The following is a 17,537-nucleotide window of genomic DNA, read 5'->3' on the forward strand; positions in this document are numbered from 1 at the left end:
AATATTTCTCAAAGACACAATAGGGGGCTTTAGTTTTAGTACTTTGCCCATAATTATCAACACTTCAAGTTTTATATAAATATTTGAAGAAAAAACAAACTAAACAAATAAATCAGAGGTCATAAACAATGCAATAACATTTTAACGTTTTCAAGAACACGTCTATTTTCCATTAGATTTTACAAATAAATGCAGTGCACTGGCATTATTCTGACACATTTACTTCTGATTAATTGTCGTAGCGTCTTTTTTTGCGGAACTTTTTTTGCAGTAGACATTACCTTAGACCACAGTGGTTTATTAAAACTTGGAATAGCGAATGACCATTGCTTGAATTTGCCTTCATCTCCGGCAAAACAGCTATTATATTCCAAACCACACCCAATTTCATTTCTGGGACGTCACTGGTGGGAGGAGGAGCGCGATGACTGGGTTAAAGTTACTTACAACTGTTATACTTTGTTCTAGGCACGCTTTCTGCTGTTCATCGCTCGGGCTACGCGTCTGGCTTGAATAAAACTTCAAGACTACGTTTTGCAGCCGTGAGTAGGCCTATTCTGTTTTACAGTAGCCTACATAATAGCATTAGCAAATATGCTGCTTTATATTGGCCTGCAGTGACTGGTTAATTAAGATAAAAATTCCGCAGTTCAATATTGGTTAGTAAATTACTTCTAACTTAATTTAAAGAGTAGTTCGCCATGCTCCCTCTGAAGTAGAAAAGCGAATTACCTATTTTAAGTCCTCTATCTAGACAGATTTTGAGGATATGAAATATAGCCAGTAATTTACAAGTCCATGATGTCTACTTTCGTTTTAATGATGAATAATGGTGGCGACATTACGTTTTTTACTATTATTTATTAAATTAAGCTATAATGTCTAATATTGCGACTTTTTATGATACCGTTTGCATTGCATTTTATTATTTCGGGGGCGTGTCTGTGGTACTTTGAGAAAGAAATCCTTTTGTTAAAGTTTTGTCGTTTCTCTTCTGGTCGCACACAGGACGCCTCCTGGTGTTCTTGAGGGAACTGATGTTGTTTAATTCCAGTGGAATTGATGCAGCAAGCTGCACAGCAGGGTTTGGGTTTGAATGCCTACAAGAAACAAGAATTAGAGGTGCTTGCTGGGAATTAGTTGCGAAGCAGCTTAATCACCGTGTCAAACTACTTTGCATAATATAATCGTTGGAATTTTGGCGGTATTTAGGTTGCAGATGTTTATGTGTTGAGAAAATAGGGATTTGGTATAGGAACATAGAAATCTAGGGCAACATTCGTCTGTAGCCTCACCTCAAATGGTACCGATTACTGTAGAAAGAGAGTTTACAATAATTTAACTTGAATTTTTTGCAGGACAGAAATATGAGATAATGGCCCATGAAATATGACAGGTGGTGGAACACTGTTAACTGTTAAACAGTTGTACCCTGCATAATGAATAATGTGAATGACACGATTTATATGAATAGGTCTACATGGTTTGTACAGAATCATGGAAAGAAGGTACCTTTTTGCACAGCAAAAGAAATCTACCTTTTTGCTTCATTAATTTTGCCAATAATGACATTGTTTTCATGGGAAAATATTTTTACTGCATTTCTCTACTTCGGCAACGCATTTGCACAATTTGTAGTAGGCCTATGCTTAAGTTAGGTAAGAGTCAAGATTTCCATAGAAAAAAAAGTTGACTGGAAAATCTTGTTTGTAATTTTGTAAAAACACATGGGCTCAAAAGCAGTTTAATTATGCATATTTGGTCACATTTATCTCTCCATTGCTACATATTGTAATGTTGACAGTTGCATTAATTTGCATCAGTGCTGCTTGATGTAAATATCACATTAAAACAACCACATCATGTAAAAGGTGGTGTTTTCGGCTTTTTTCACAATGTTAAATATGCTGCAATGCTATTGCAATTGTTGTCATTCTTCAGTAGCTTACTTCATGACAATGTACAAGATGGATATTAGACAAATAGTGTGAGGGCATTGTTTGCATTTCTTCTTTGAAAAAGTCTCAATCAACAACAGAACAATTTAATTATATTTATATCTTCACTTTGCATTCATTGACTCTTGAGTCATTTGTACTGTTTCCCCCACTATTCCTTGCTGAATTTCTATGTTTTGTGCTTTTGTTGCACCAGAGTGATTAGACAATTCACTCAAGTCATGTTAAAATGAAACTAACAGGTCATAGATTCAGTATTCAAGATTAAGCATTTGGATCATTGCGTTGTGTCCATCACCAAGCAAAAGAAATATAAAGTTACAAAAGTGATAAATATTCATATGATTAATAAATGTGAGGTTATATGAAAGGAGGATTTTGACAAATCTAATATATGAATACTAAATTAATTGGTAAAACAACTGTTAGAAATGTTTCTTTTGGGCCACAGTTCTATGTGGTTTTTGGACTAACTGAGCACATCTTGGTGGTATGCTACACTTCCCATGTGTAGCATCAAAAGTAAGAGCATGATGTCCAGGAAATTAGACAGAAAATAAAACAGGTTATTGTCTCAGCTGGAAAGAATAAAATGGCTCATGGCATTTTGGTACATTTTGGATATGTCCTGTTTGTGGCACTGTTCTCAGATCAGATAGGAAATGAGCCCCATGGAACTTTCAATAGAACTGATGTTGTCAAAGTCTAGATCAGGCATCTCTCTTTGGCTGTGGGAGAGCTGGCAAGTTTTTGTGATTTTAAAACCCGATGGAAAACCAGTGTTCAGCTCATTGCTGTTATCTTTAGGTTTTAGGTCAGTCATGCTGTAAGTTCAGCAGTGAAAGTGCCAGAGTGCATTTTGTTTTTGCTGCTCTTTGAAATCCAGAAATGAAAGTCTTGAGTGACACAGAGGCACATGGGGGAAAGGGACTTCCTTTCTCAGCTTATCCACCTCAGCCAATCCTTTTTTGTTTTTGCCATTTACATGAAGAATGTAGGCTAATCAAAAACATCTGTCTTTAATGTGTGAGAGCAGAGTTCACAGAGCTTGTGTTTATGTTTGAAACCTAGGTAGTCTATAGCAGTTTAATCTGCAAGAATAATTTTGAGCAGGCTATTACTGTTCTGGGGGTGAGACAATAAATTGCAGATGCCTCGGGTGAGTTTACTGGAGTGAGGCTGCATGAAGGTGAAATTCCTCAAGTGAAACCTAGCCTGCTGTGTGCTGGGCTCTGGCAACCTTGTTGAGAAGGAGGACCGTGACATGTGCATCTATGCTGCAGAGATCACACAGTGGCAGGAAGGGAGAGGAGCATTTACACACACACACCCACACCCACACACACGTGTGCACACACACACAGACACACACAACACCAACAGGCACATATGGCTATGACATTAGGAGCACTGCAAGCAGAAGCAATTGGCACACGGAGATTGTAGACTTTGTGAAATCTGGTATTTGCATGAGGAGGCAGAACAAACCAATTCCAGGCATAAAGTCAATGACAATGAAGAGGGGAAAACAAGTCTACAAGACTAGCATAGCTGAAAATTGTCTTGATGCACTGCGTCATGGTCAGGGTTCTGTCATGGTTTATTTTCTGCACGATACAGCTTCCAGATGTGTGGGGGTTTAACCAGTTTGGTTGTTATAAAATCACACAGGACACAAAGCTCATTCATGATGTATAAGGAAAATATAAAATTAGGATGCCTGTCCTTGTTATGTAATAATTCAGATGAACTCTTGAGCAACAGATTCAATTGAAATCCAGTTTCACACATTACGAAATAAAAGGAAAAACATGAAATTTCTTGAGGGAAAATTAAATTTTCCTGAAAATAAATGGCGTAAAACATTCCATGTAGAAGAGAGAAGTAGGCTCATGGTTTCATACTACACAGATGAAGATGTAATTTTTCACTCACTTGGAACTTCACTGTGGAATTTGTAAAGAAAGCTATGCTTACAGCCCTCAAAGACTATTTTGTGGCAGACATTTGGACAGTTTACTTTTCAACAGGACACATCTCAATTCAACTAAATGCAGAGGACATAAATTAGATGTAAACACTGTCTTTACATTAAATCAACATATTCCTTACATACTACAGCAAAAGTAGGCTACATTCAGACATGTCAGCCTAAATACTACCAACAAGGCATTTCAGGGCGTGAGCAGATTCATTTAATTAAAGATTTACCGCTTGACAGAAATACCACAGATTATTTTATGTCTAACCAAATAATTTAATTACTTGTGGAAAATTAATGTGGCTTTTAATTATATTATAATCCTAAATCAGAACACCAGTATGTCTAGCACAACAGCACTGAAAAATGATAAGTTTGAAGCTGATGAAAATTAATTAAGTTATATTTAGTACATATTATGACCACAAACATCTTAATTAACAATATGCATTTACAAAATCGGGTGAATTTGTTTGAAATTAATTTTCATCAGCTTTAAACTTAATTTTTCAATGCTGGCGTGCTAGACATACTGGATTTCTGATTTGGGATTATAATATAATTCTTAAGCATTTCACAACAGTCTCATAAATAACATAGACAAAGTCTTGGGTGCTAAGACTTGAACTATGGGAGATGGGGTAAAGGAAAACACCAAGTTCCAAGTGCACGAATTTTCATGTACATATACTTTTCATAGTAGACAGGGGTAAAGTTCTTCCCAATTATGTGATCAGGACTAATTTATGTAACCTTTAGGTACTCTAATCAGGTCATTACATGTGTAATTGTGCAGTTATTAGTATTCTTCATATGGTAAAAATATTTATTTTTCATTCTGGGTAAATTTTATCCTTTGCTTGTTAATGCTATCATTTTTATGATAAATGTGAAAGAGGTATTTTGGTTCTGAGGTACTTTGGTTAATAAGGATAATTTCCCTGTTTACCCTGACAGCAGCTATGTTTCTGTTTGCTTGACCAAGTGCTCATTAGAGTGTCTCTCAAGCTTGTCTCTCGTGTGGACAGAACCCGACTAGCACTAGCACAATGTCTAAAAGCATATCACGATATCTGCCAGAGAAGAACTTGGATTTTGTTGTTTTCTTAAAAATAAGCTCTGATTCTGCAAAGCTGTACAGAAAGGGAAGGAAAGAGCTGGGCTGGTCCATTGTGTTGCAATAGATATGCTAATGCCAAAGTGTAAAACACAAGGGTAGTACAGAGTACACATCTGGACAAAGGCCAGCTAAAAAATTATTTTGATTGTACTCAGTATAATTACTTTAGGCTGTTTTGCTCATGGTGTGGGTGACTCGACAGCGAATCTAAAGCTTTATTAACACAGGAAGTGGAATTTGGAAGATGTCACACTGATAAAAGCAATCATTGGCTGGGAAGCTTGCAACAGCTTTATGTTTGGCTGTTTCACTGCATCCTTTTATCTCAGACAAGTTTCAGATTTTTATCCTGGATTTGCTATTGAAGTGTTTTACTTATTTTTGTTTTGTCTGTGATCTAACGTTGAACACCCTGGTGTTCAAGTGTGAGCCCGAGAACTTTGAGTGAAAGCACTTCATTACAGTCTTTGTGCATGCACTGTAGCTCTAACTTACATTTAGTGCAACGTATGGCAATGGCAATGATTGAGAATAATTCTCTCCCCCAGGTTGTTTTAAGATAGAGAAGTGAAGTTGTGATCGTGATGCTGGAAATAAATTATTTAATAAAGCTTTGACACATTTATAATCAGGACCATAATTGTGTGAATGTGGGGGAGGGGAGGGGAGGGGAGGGGTGCTGACAGTGGCAGAAGGCAGTCTGTATTTGAACCGAGTTCTGTCAGAAAAGTAATTGTTGTTCAGCCAAAATTTATCACGGCAACTTACATTTTGTGATAGGCTGCTAACCATATCCAAAGATCATCTATCGCAGCTTTGAAGTGTATTGGATCTAAGGGTACAGTACATCTGTAATAATGATTTGAATAGTGCAATTTTGTGGTGGTACTGTAGTGCCACCTTGGGTGGTAGGTGCATGAAGTATGATACACATGATCTACATGGGTCCCTTTAAAAGTTGTATACTTCCAAAATTTTAACAGTGACTGGACTGAAAGGCTCAAATATCTTTTTTACAATTTTTGCATATTACATTACATTACATTACAGGCATTTAGCAGACGCTCTTATCCAGAGCGACTTACACAACTTTTACATAGCATTTTACATGGTATCCATTTATACAGCTGGATATATACTGAAGCAATTTCGGTTAAGTACCTTGCTCAAGGGTACAACGGCAGTGTCCTACCCGGGAATCGAACCTACGACCTTTCGGTTACAAGCCCAATTCCTTACCCACTCTGCTACACTCCGTCATTCATATTTCATTATCTTTAAGAACCTTGGACTTAGGGGAATGCACTTCTCAGGACTGTTAGAGGGAAGCTTCTGAGGGTTCTGGTCAGATTTCATACAATTTAGCCTTCAGGAGCCTATGCTTATGAATAATTTGTAAAATTCAGACTATAATATAACACTGCGAAGCTGTGCATGCTCGTGCACAATATGGCTGTCTATCATCCCCAGAAGTATCATTGCAATCGGTGTAAATTTATGGCCATACACATATGTTGGGCATGGTCACAACAGCTCACAACAGCTCTTAATATATCTCATAAATTATATTTTATATCACTGTGAAGGAAAAATGGAAAGTGAACATGGCGCTTATTTATAAGTAACACGTTCAAAGCATAAAATGGAAACGAAAAACCATCTCAATAGCTTTTCCATATGTTTCCCCAGAGAAAGAGAGGAGAAACAGAGAAACTAAACTGGGAATTAAACTCTGCTTCAGAGTCTATTGGGCAGAGTACAAAAGCTCATCCTGCTTCCTGAAGATCCTGAAAGACACAGATGGTGTTTAATTCATGAAGAAGTTACTTTTGAGTGTTCTTTCTGGTTCAATTGTTACCATATTATTGTATGTTTTTTAAAATTAATTAATAGGTACAAATTAAATGATTATTGGATTGTAGGTACACTATATGACCAAATGTATCAGGGCAACTCTTAGTCTGGGGCTGTTTCTCATGGTTTGCACTAGGCCCTTTAGTTTCAGTTATGGCAAATCTTAATGCTTGATGATTCTGTGCTTCCCCAACAGTTTGAGGAAGTTAGCATAATGCTATAGTTAGATTATTGGATTAAATACAATTTGTAAAATTCCTAAGAAATCTCACATTGCATTTCTATCGTCTTCCCTTGGAATCTGTATTTGTCTGCTCCAATTTAAAAAGCAGTGGAAGTGTAATGGCAGTTTATGTTTACCTAACAACAAACTATTGTGTTTATCTGTCTTGACTAGAAATAAACAGACCTTGGACTGTTAATTTATCTTACATTTCTGAAATCTTAATAGGCAACTTTGGACAATGGTAGCTTTTCCATATTTTGCTAATTTGGTTCACATATTTACTGTCTGAGAAGGTGGTTTGAACATTTTTATGAAGTACAGTGATTGCTGGCTTTTGCTGTATGAAAAAATAAGTCAACATTTTCCACTAAGTTAAGTAATAATCTTGAAGATTTTCATTAAAATGAATGTCTGTTAAGTCACTATCTATCGCCGAATTAGGTAACACAATGGTGATTGAGCCTATTATTATATTAATTTATATTATTATTATTATTATAATTTATGATTAAAGAACTGGGTGTCTGTGGCGACATTCCCGGGAAAAAATCACAAGCGGCGCATAGTTAGTGACGCGTTTTCCATCACCCATCAGTGGTTTGTCCGTCAGAGAGGGTAGGTGGAGCTAACGCAACAGGCTCGCTCTTCAACTCACTTGTGTGTGAGTGGCGTACTGTTTTTTCCGCTGTCTGCTAGTGTTACAATAACAGAGAAGGGGGGGGGGGGTTATGATGATCGGAATAAAGCCGGGGTATAGGTGGAGCAGAGCCGGGTCTGATTTCTGTGTAAAGATGTCAAGCCGGAGAAAACTAAATAAAAGAATACGGAAGTATGGATTAGCGTTGTTATTATTTTATTATGCTTCCTCGTATGTTCCTTCAGCCTTGATGCCCTTTTTTGATGAAATCTCCTTTGTTTTTGTTTTATTCTTCTTGTTCTGATTGCTAATTTAACACCCAGTTCAGCTTTATTCTTGAACAGTTTACCTAGCAAATCCAAAACCAGAAACACCACGGGTAACATTTTCAAAGGCAGCTGTTTCAAAAATACCACACAATAATCATTCACAAAAAAGACTGTTTACTGTGCGCGAGATACATAATTGCACGAGCCACAGCGAAGCCCGCAAATTCTTCTCTGCAGTGTAAATATGTTCATACCGGGCAAAAGGTGGATAAAGAACGTTTGTGGAAATTGACCATCACTAATTCTACCCCAGATCTGCTACAGCATTTTAACCCGGCTCGGCAGTGTAAAGACAGTTTAAGTTAGCCTAATGTTAGACAATGAACGAGTACATAACGTTACTTTTATAACAACAATTTTTTATTCAGTAAATAGTAAGTGTTGTAGTTGGTGTGGCCCAGGTGCCAACTGACCGACGTCACACAGGCGACACTGGTTGGATCCGGTTGGATCTATGGGAAGTGAGGTCCAAAAACACACCTGCAATTACCATTCTCGCCATTGGTACCGCCAAAGAGAACGAAACGGAAATCTTCGAGATTGTAACTTTAAGATAACTGGGCATTAGTTTTTTTGGCTCCCCTCCACTCCCATCCCCACTCACACACAAAAAAACTACATAAAAATATGAGTGCAAATCATTTCCAATATAACTTGATTTAAATATTTTATAGGTGATGGAACATTGAGGACTTGTCTGAAGAACCTACATGATTTTAGACAGAGACGTTGTATGGAGTGAAAACACTCATTAATACGAGCAAAAACAAGGAAAGTGTACAGAAACAAGAACTGTGCTCTTGCTTCTCAGAGTGCTCAAGTGGAAAATAGTCCGATAAATTCCAAACTGACATCAGGAAGTTTTTATAATCTCTATCGTTTAATTTTTTTTTAGTATTGCTTTTTCTTTGTGTTTACATTACAGTTTACATTATGGGAATTTAGCAGACACCTTTATCCTAAGTGACTTACATCACTTTTTTTTTTTTTGCATAGCATTTACATTGCACCCATTTATACAGCTGGATATACACTGAAGCAATGCAGCTTAATTACATTGCTCAAGGGTACAATTGCAGTGTCCTACCCAGGAATCAAACCTGTGATCTACAACACCAGTTCCTTACCCATTATACTACACTTATTTTGAGACATTGCTCTGATCTCTGTTGGAGTAGATTAGCATTTTTGTTTATTGATGAAGAAGCTGTCTGTATCTAGGCAACACCGAAGCATTCTAACCTTTTTTTCACCAGCATCACATAGCATTCTGACCCTTTCATTGTGGAGGAGAACTGACATTACGTCACCACCCAACGGCTTCCAGGAGCAACCCCCTAATGTGATGTTCAGGTTTTATTTTTATTTGCAAAATATGTGTGTTATTGGGGGGAAAATAACATCACAAAATCACATCACTTTGAGGGACAAATGCGTTCAGGGGGTCTCGAGAGCTTGATTATGGCGCCGGGTTCACTGACTGTCCGTGTCTGAAAAAGTTCTGATAATTAATTCCATTACATTAGCCAGTTAGCTAATACAATGATGTTAATCACCCTGCCTTATTTGTTAACCATTCCCTCATAGGAGAGTTGACATGGATATTCTGCTCATACATGTACGTGAATACATTTCAATAAATTACCTGACACTCAGGTTTAACGTATTTCTCTCTGGTTTATTCATTCAGTTCAATTTCAGTTTAATTTCTCTTGAACTGAGAAGCAAGCACTCACAGAACTGAGAAGCGAGCACTCAGAGAATTGAGAAGCAGTGCTCACGGAACTGAGAAGTGAGAGAGCAGATCTTGTTTTTGTATGCTTTCCTCATTTTTGCGCTCATATTAAAAGACAGTAATTTCACTCCATAAAGTTGTTATGCAGTTGCTTCACCCTGACTTTTTCAGGGACAACTTACTAAATATCACATAATATGAATTGAGAACTTAAATTGTCACTGGCATAATGTCTGATTTAAAGATTGTCATCTTTAAATTTTTAGTATGATGGAAACATCAAATCCCCAGTCAACTAGTCCCAACTACAGAAATGGCACGGAACAATGCACAACTATTTTAATTGGGATCACTTTGCCTTTTTTGCACAGTGGTCCAAAGGCAAATATTGAGAAATTGACCAATTATATTTTTTTTGCGATTGATGAAGGAGCTGCGACAGAGGTTGAATAATTGAATTAAGTGACATGAGTTGAATGGAAAAAAGCCCTCAGTGATAAGGAAAGAAGTAATCATTTTTAAATTTAAAGCTTGGGCTTTACATGTCACAGTGTTTTAAAGGCATATTTATGAACAGTATACTGCTGCTATTGCATGGATGACCAGCAAGAGGTTTTATAGGTTTTATGATCAACTGTTCTGCGGTGTCCACTGTTTGATTTCTCATTACTGATGTTGAAGACACCCACTGAGTTCACAGAATATGTTCTATGCTATAAGCAATGATGTATTCTTCCACCGTGTGTTTGATGGTGATGGCTTCTAGCGTAGGCTGACGTTGTGTAGAAAGGATACTGGATTTGATTTCATGCTCTTAAATAGGCATAGCGGAACTCCTACAATGGATATCTATTCCCACACAAACCTTGAGGTGGGAATAGATTTTTATCTCAAACAGTTGCCAAAATGCAGGCATTTCTGTGGGCGATCAGTCATGTATTCTGCTCATGTTTTGCAGTGCTTGGTGTGAGTGACATAGCCAGTGTTTAAATTTGGTTCTGCCTGTACAATTTCACCTGCTCTCTCCTTTCTTCAAGGAGCACAGCAAATAATAATTTTATATTTATGTTTGAAAAAGCTGACATTATCTCTTCTTCATTTTTCAAATTTATTTTCAGTACCCAATAACCATTTCTTATTATTATTGTTATCATTAATTTGGTATTCAGCTCTTTGCTAATTTATGATGATCTTTATAATTTAATGGTTATTTCTGTGTTCAGCAATAATCGGTACTTGCATGCTTCTATGTTTTATGCTGTCTTCTTGAAATTTACTTTACAGATGTTCCTCCATTGTGTTTCACTTCCTGTCTCCCCTTACTTTCTCTCTTTTTGAGAGAAAGGTAGCTGTGCAGTTATTTAAAATCGTTGTGCATGGAGACCACCATGAAACATATTATTTTCATGAAAAATATTGGTATAGACAGTGTAGGCATTTAAATATTGTGGGGGTTAGAGCTTTTTGAGTTCATTGGCAATATGCCTGAGAAACACAAATTGTATTCACAACTGGAAATGAGGGAAGACACTTTCCACAATTTGCCTGATTCTGATGGAACTTACTTGCTTTTCTTGGAATCTGGTTATTATCAGGGATTCTAGAAATCCTACCACAATCCTACCTAAAACTGAAAAATCCTAAATTCTGTTATTCTGTAAAATAAGTAAAGAGAATTTCTCCTTTCAGATGCTAAAATATTATTTTCTGTCTTAGAGATTATTGTTATGAATGTTGCTCCAGGAACCTGGTTGTAATATTTGACCCATGTCTGAACTTTTAGACACACAAAAAACTTATTAGAAACACTGGATAACTAGATGTGACATATTTTAATTTAGGCCATTTTTCTTTTTGGCGATAGTAACATTATTCAAGCTTTAATCTTGGCTTGACTATTCACTCTGTACCTGTCTAAACCAAACCAAACCTCCTCAAGGCTGCAATTGGTATGAAATTTTGCAGCCAAGCTTGTAACAACAGGAGAACTCACATCACCCTGAATTGTACATCACTGCACTGGCCTTGAGATGCAGTTTGACCTTAGAAGAAATTTCATAAGTTGCTTTAATGTTAGGCATAGGTTAGCCCCCAATTATACCGTAGAGCTTTTAACCCCCTACAGAAGAAATTATTGGTCTAATAATATAGACCTTCTGACCGCTCCAGAGACTCACTAAAGAGAATTACAAAATGACCTTGCATTATCTGTTCCTAGGCTCTCGAACAGTATTCCTGAAGAGATGAGAGCAGCAAGATGGTGTCTTATTTTAAACCTTTCAAATATGTATAATAAATTCATTTTAATCCCATTTAAGCTATTATTGTTCATTTATTGTGGGTGCTAAATATTTTACTATTATTTTGATTTTTATTTATTTTTATTATTATCATCAGTCATTGTTTCTATTCCTGCTGTTTGGTCCATTAATATTATTAGCATGTAATTACTGTACTATGTCAGTAAAGTGCACCTGCAATAGAAGTGCTGAAAGTTGTTATTATTTTAAGTAGTAGTACACATTCATGTGCTATACAGATCTCTTCATCTGTTCAGAAGGAATTCAAAAGCAATAAGCCGGGTGACATGAAATTGTTGTGCTGGCTTATTACATGTAACTAGGTTTCTCCAAAAATAAAAAGTGCGGGTGTAGTGAAAGCATATGAAATTCAATTTAGTGTAACAATAAGCCGACAACTACTTTCGTGCAACCAAATGGTAACTATTGTAATTGTTTTGATACCATACTAACCACACAAACAAAAATTTGGCCTCTGGTCTTCTTTCTTTTTTAACATTGTTACTTTTCCTTCTGTCTACCTTGTTGTGAACTAATAAACTGAACTGATTAATGGTTTCTTTTTAAGGAGAGAAAAGCATCCAGTGGGACAAAATCATATTAATTAAATTTAGTTCTTCAGGTGTATATGTGTCATTATATTTAGGAAATAGGGAAGCATAATAACCTAATAACCATAATAAGTGAGGTAAATACATTTGCTTAGTAAATTGGTAATGATTAGATCTCATTCCACAATGCTGCCTTCAGTTGTCTCTCTTTTATTATCTCTGTATTTGGTGGTGCACTGCAACTCTGACTAGTGCCCATTCTTGGCTATGCACAGAGGGGGTGGTCTGGTTTTATGGAACTGTAAGCCTTCATTTGTTGTCCTATGCATACATGGTTACGCAGTGCTTAAATGTAAAAGACCATTTTGTGGAAAGTGCTTACTTCGCACTGAACCAGTGGCTATGTACTGTACAAGCCAAGAGCTGTGACCCTTGGTGAACTGCTGTGAGCCTGCTGTAGTAAAAAGGATGTGCTGGACTGGAGAGCACTGTTTCCAGACAGAACCCTACTTTTTGCTTACATTTAGACCTTTTGATGTGCATTTGACAGCTTTTGCTACAGAAAGACGCTGTTATTGTCAAAAACAAATACCAAGCCCTTTGTCAATCAGTCAGATATCAGTTACATGCCTGCACGTTCTGTGTGGCACATAAAGCAATGCCACTTCATCTTGCTGTTTTTTTTTCAACCCCCATTCAACTATGATGATGTAATTTTCCTGAAGGTAAACAGGGAGATATGGAGGATATGAGTTCAAGGCTCAGCAACTTAATGTGTTTGGACAAGGGAAAGGAGAGGTCAGTGGAACTGGCAGTCAGTTTTAAGTTTTATGAAAACTGCCATTTGAGGAAATATTTGAAGGCCTTGAATCAAAAGCTTATTCAATCAAAAGGGACTGGGGAAAATAGTGACTTAACTTATTGGCTTAAAAGCAAAATAAAAAAGTAAAAGCAAAACTCAGATTTTTGATTAACTATTATAACAATTACAGTGTAAAGTGTACATTTTTGTTATTGCCGACTTGCACGTAAAGTCATTTCCTATGTATGTTATCGTAAGAATTCTATGGTCAGTGCAATAGCCTAAGTCTTATGTGAAGTCTACAAAGAAACATAATTGACAATTATACTTCATGTGAATTTTTCTGCTCTCTTTTTTAGGCTCTGTGTGACCTACCATCTCTGAGCCATGTTGATAATCCTGGCTTTCATCATCCTCTTTCATGTAATCTCAGCTATCCTGCTCTTCATTGCAACGCTACATAATGTAAGAGAATAACAAGGTGTTTCTCCAATGTGATCAAAGTGACATAATATATATATTTTCTACCCTTCCATAAATTTAATTCATTGTAAATGATGTGCATATTTTGGTAAATACAATAATAAATATATTTCAGAACAGTGTTCTTAATAGCCTAAAAATGTTACCAATTTCATAATTTCATTTAACACAGACTCGTTACAGTTTAATACATCTTTGTGGTTTCAAAATCCAGAGTTAACAACTGAATATTGGCCGGATATGATGTGTGTAATAATGTTAGGCACTCAAAATTTTAGAAACATTTTTTCTGTGGTGAAAGAACACACTAGAGACAAGCGACGTGAGTAGCTTCCATTTGTGTTTCTGACAACATTTTGTTGCCCACTTCAATTTCTAGGCCTGGTGGGTATCAGGAAATGTCTATACTGATCTGTGGTACTCCTGCAATGACAGTTCTTGCTATCCCATTGAGAACAGCCACTCCAGTACAGCAGGTAACCTCCCACAGGACTATAGTACCTGACATGTGATGTCAGTTGAATTAAACCAATTGTCCTTGTGCTTCTGCTGATGTATTACATTTTGTTTTGTATTGTCATAAGGACTGTATTATGGAGAGGTCATGCATTCATGAATATGCTCTGTAATCCATGTCAAAATAGCATCATAATGTGCTATATGAAAGTATTATAGAACTGGCTTACACAGGATTTAATGCCTCTAACTTTCAGCCTCAGTAACGGTTTACATGGTACGGATTTTGACAATAATGATTCCAGTAAGCATTTTATGCATAGCGTACCAACACAAGTAATTACATTGTTGCACGATGTGCTGACAGACAAGATATGTTTTAAAGTAAATTTTGTTAACATTTTATTTTACCAATACAGGCTACCTCCAGGCTGTCCAGGCAACAATGATACTGGCCACTATCCTATGCTGTGTTGGTTTCTTTGTGTTCATCCTGCAACTTTTCCGTCTGAAGCAAGGAGAGAGATTTGTCTTTACTGCTGTTATTCAGCTGATGTCTTGTAAGTTCTTTGCATGGTAAAGGTGTATAACCAATATCACACCCTCAAAACAGATGTGTTAAAAACAACACATAACATTTTTAAAACACTTCCATGTCCAGTTAAGCCAACACATTATGTGCTACTTTTGTGTTAAAAAGTCTCCCATGTAACAACACAAAATATGTTGAAAGTAACACAAAAGTAGTAAAAAGTGTATTGGATATTAACATATCCTTTTTGAGACTGCAGAGAAAAGTTATTTGTTTTATTCCTCAGTGAAGTCTTAGTATAAAGTCTTTCTCCTATGTTTTTCTTTTTCAAGGTCTTTGTATCATGATAGCAGGCTCGATTTATGCTGCTCAGCATGAAACCTTCCAAAATGCGGATTTCAAAGACGGAACATTCGGCTACTCCTTCGTCCTAGCCTGGATTTCCTTCCCCGTCTCTCTGTTTGGCGGGCTTATGTATTTTATGCTAAGAAAGCGCAAATAAATCACCTCAACCAAACACCTCACTTGGAGTAACAAACTGCGACTAAGCAAATTCTAGAGACAAATGAATACATATTGTACAGTATATACTTTCAATGTATAATGAAATTAGTGTTAAAAAACAAAATACATACTACAAAATACTGATTTTTAAAATAGTAGCATACCGGAAATATATTAAATGGTAGGAATGGTATTATGTAGAATAGCAACCCTTAAATATATTTTTACCCCAGTCTGTGAAGACATGTTATGCTGTGATGAAAAGGCTTAGAAGTTGTGGAATGTTATGAAGATTTGTAAACAAACACACAAATGTTATGATGGAAAATATATTTGTTTAAAAAACAGATGTAACATTAAAGAAACTGACACTCTGTTGCTTAGTTGATTGGGCCCAAGTTGAACCTAAGCTGATGGGTTAGGTTGTGTAACAAGGGCCTGATTTATGATTATATATTCCCAGACAAATATATGGCGGTAATTCATTATTTCCCAAAAAAGTACAATAAAATATGCTGCCACATTTGCAGATCACTAGATCTTTCACTTCCTTGAAAATGACAGTAAGTGCTGATGTTTTGTGTTTTGTACATTCTGTACAACTTTTATAAAAATTAGTTCCATTCCATAAATCGTACGTATGTGAATATTGTCAAATTGTTCTAGGCCAAGTTAATGTAGCTGCAATGGTTGTACATATTTCATATGTTTGTTTTTTAACCTAGGATGGTTGTGAAGATATGTGAAGTAGGTTAATTATTGGCTTAAAATAACACTTTGGATTATGTTTTTAGTGGGCATACTTGTATCCCAAGCCATTAAAAGGCATCCAAGTGAGTGCAAAAGCAGTGTGTGTGTGTGTGTGGGGGGGGGGTGGGAATTATACAATTGGAAATTATACAATTACACAGAAAGACCCCTTGGAAAACTTTAAACGATGTGAAAGTTGAATCATTTGGAGTCGTTATTGATTTATTCAAATATTTGTAGTCTTAGTCGGATAGTGGATTTATGGCAAAGAAAAACCCTTACATATATTTATTTTGTAGACTGAAGCAATATTTTGCTGCTGATATTTTTGTAATGAAGTATTATTTCAGTAAGCTTGAACATTTTAAGAACTGATATATGCCTGTAAGTTTTTTATTTGTTAACTTTGAAGTTTTCATAGTTGGAAAAATAAAAGACATCTTTTCAATGATTATATTTCAAAATGGGTCCAGATGTGTACCACTGCATGCTTATCAGAACTCTGACAGTGACCAAAACTAAGGTTTGTACATTTTTGTGAATCAGATTAAAGTGATTTTTATGACAAGGATTAACATTCTCCTTTCTTGAGTTGCCATGGCTTTCAGATTTACATAAAACAATACATTTAAATTAAGAAAAAAAAGCACTGTCACCTCACAGCAAGACGAGTTTGAATCCTGGCCGAGGCCTTTCAGTGTGGAGTTTGCATTTTCTCCCGGTGTCCGTGTGAGTTTCCTCCAGGTCCTGAAAATATATCAAAGATAAAGTGTAAGGTTTTGATTGGCTCAGAAAGTTATTGTGTGCAATGGAGGATATTTTAGATACTCACAGAAGTTTCTTATGACCTGCCGGCTTCACAATGGCTAGCATACGGGTAGAAAACAAGAAATTACACTTAAAGTAATTCCAAAGTAGCTATATCCCAGGGCAACTTTGGTAAAAGCTTCTACCATTTTGAAAATGACAAAAAACCTGCTTCCTAGGAAGTAGAACCCCACTGGTCAATGGACTTCTACTTCATGATACATTGTAGTGAAAGTAGAAAGTTACCATGCTGTCAAAAGACAACAATGCAGAAAATTGTTGCTACTTCTTGCATTATATTATGCCTTGCTTCAATAGAAAAGGCTGTTTAAAATGAATGCGCATTTTTTAAAGCATTCATCATGACAGAGTGTAAGCTCCCTTAGATGCCTTCAAATGTTTGATGAGTAATCCAATCTCATGGTTAGAAGAATAAACTTTAAAAGGCTAAACTCACAAATGTTACTTATTGGAATTTTTGTCTATCACTGTTGCCTTCCCCAGCAGTGAAC

General features: G+C 36.3%; 1 protein-coding gene across 1 annotated transcript; it reads left to right on the top strand.

Moving 5' to 3' along the window:
* The first annotated feature begins 388 nt into the window (after positions 1-388).
* Positions 389-16,789, top strand: LOC118221119 (epithelial membrane protein 2-like). Its single transcript, XM_035405853.1, has 5 exons — positions 389-542; positions 13,853-13,958; positions 14,356-14,452; positions 14,852-14,992; positions 15,297-16,789. Exons 2-5 carry the CDS (start codon positions 13,881-13,883, stop codon positions 15,464-15,466), a joined length of 486 nt encoding a protein of 161 aa, XP_035261744.1. The 5' UTR covers positions 389-542; positions 13,853-13,880; the 3' UTR covers positions 15,467-16,789.
* The last annotated feature ends 748 nt before the right edge of the window (positions 16,790-17,537 follow it).

This window comes from Anguilla anguilla, chromosome 2 (assembly GCF_013347855.1).
Source record: "Anguilla anguilla isolate fAngAng1 chromosome 2, fAngAng1.pri, whole genome shotgun sequence".
Lineage (NCBI taxonomy): Eukaryota > Metazoa > Chordata > Actinopteri > Anguilliformes > Anguillidae > Anguilla > Anguilla anguilla.

Coding starts and splice junctions, on each gene's coding strand:
- LOC118221119 (XM_035405853.1), top strand. CDS start 13,881: ATGTTGATAATCCTGGCTTTCATCATCCTCTTTCATGTAATCTCAGCT. Junction 13,959..14,355: donor TCATTGCAACGCTACATAAT/GTAAGAGAATAA, acceptor TTCAATTTCTAG/GCCTGGTGGGTATCAGGAAA. Junction 14,993..15,296: donor TGTTATTCAGCTGATGTCTT/GTAAGTTCTTTG, acceptor TTCTTTTTCAAG/GTCTTTGTATCATGATAGCA.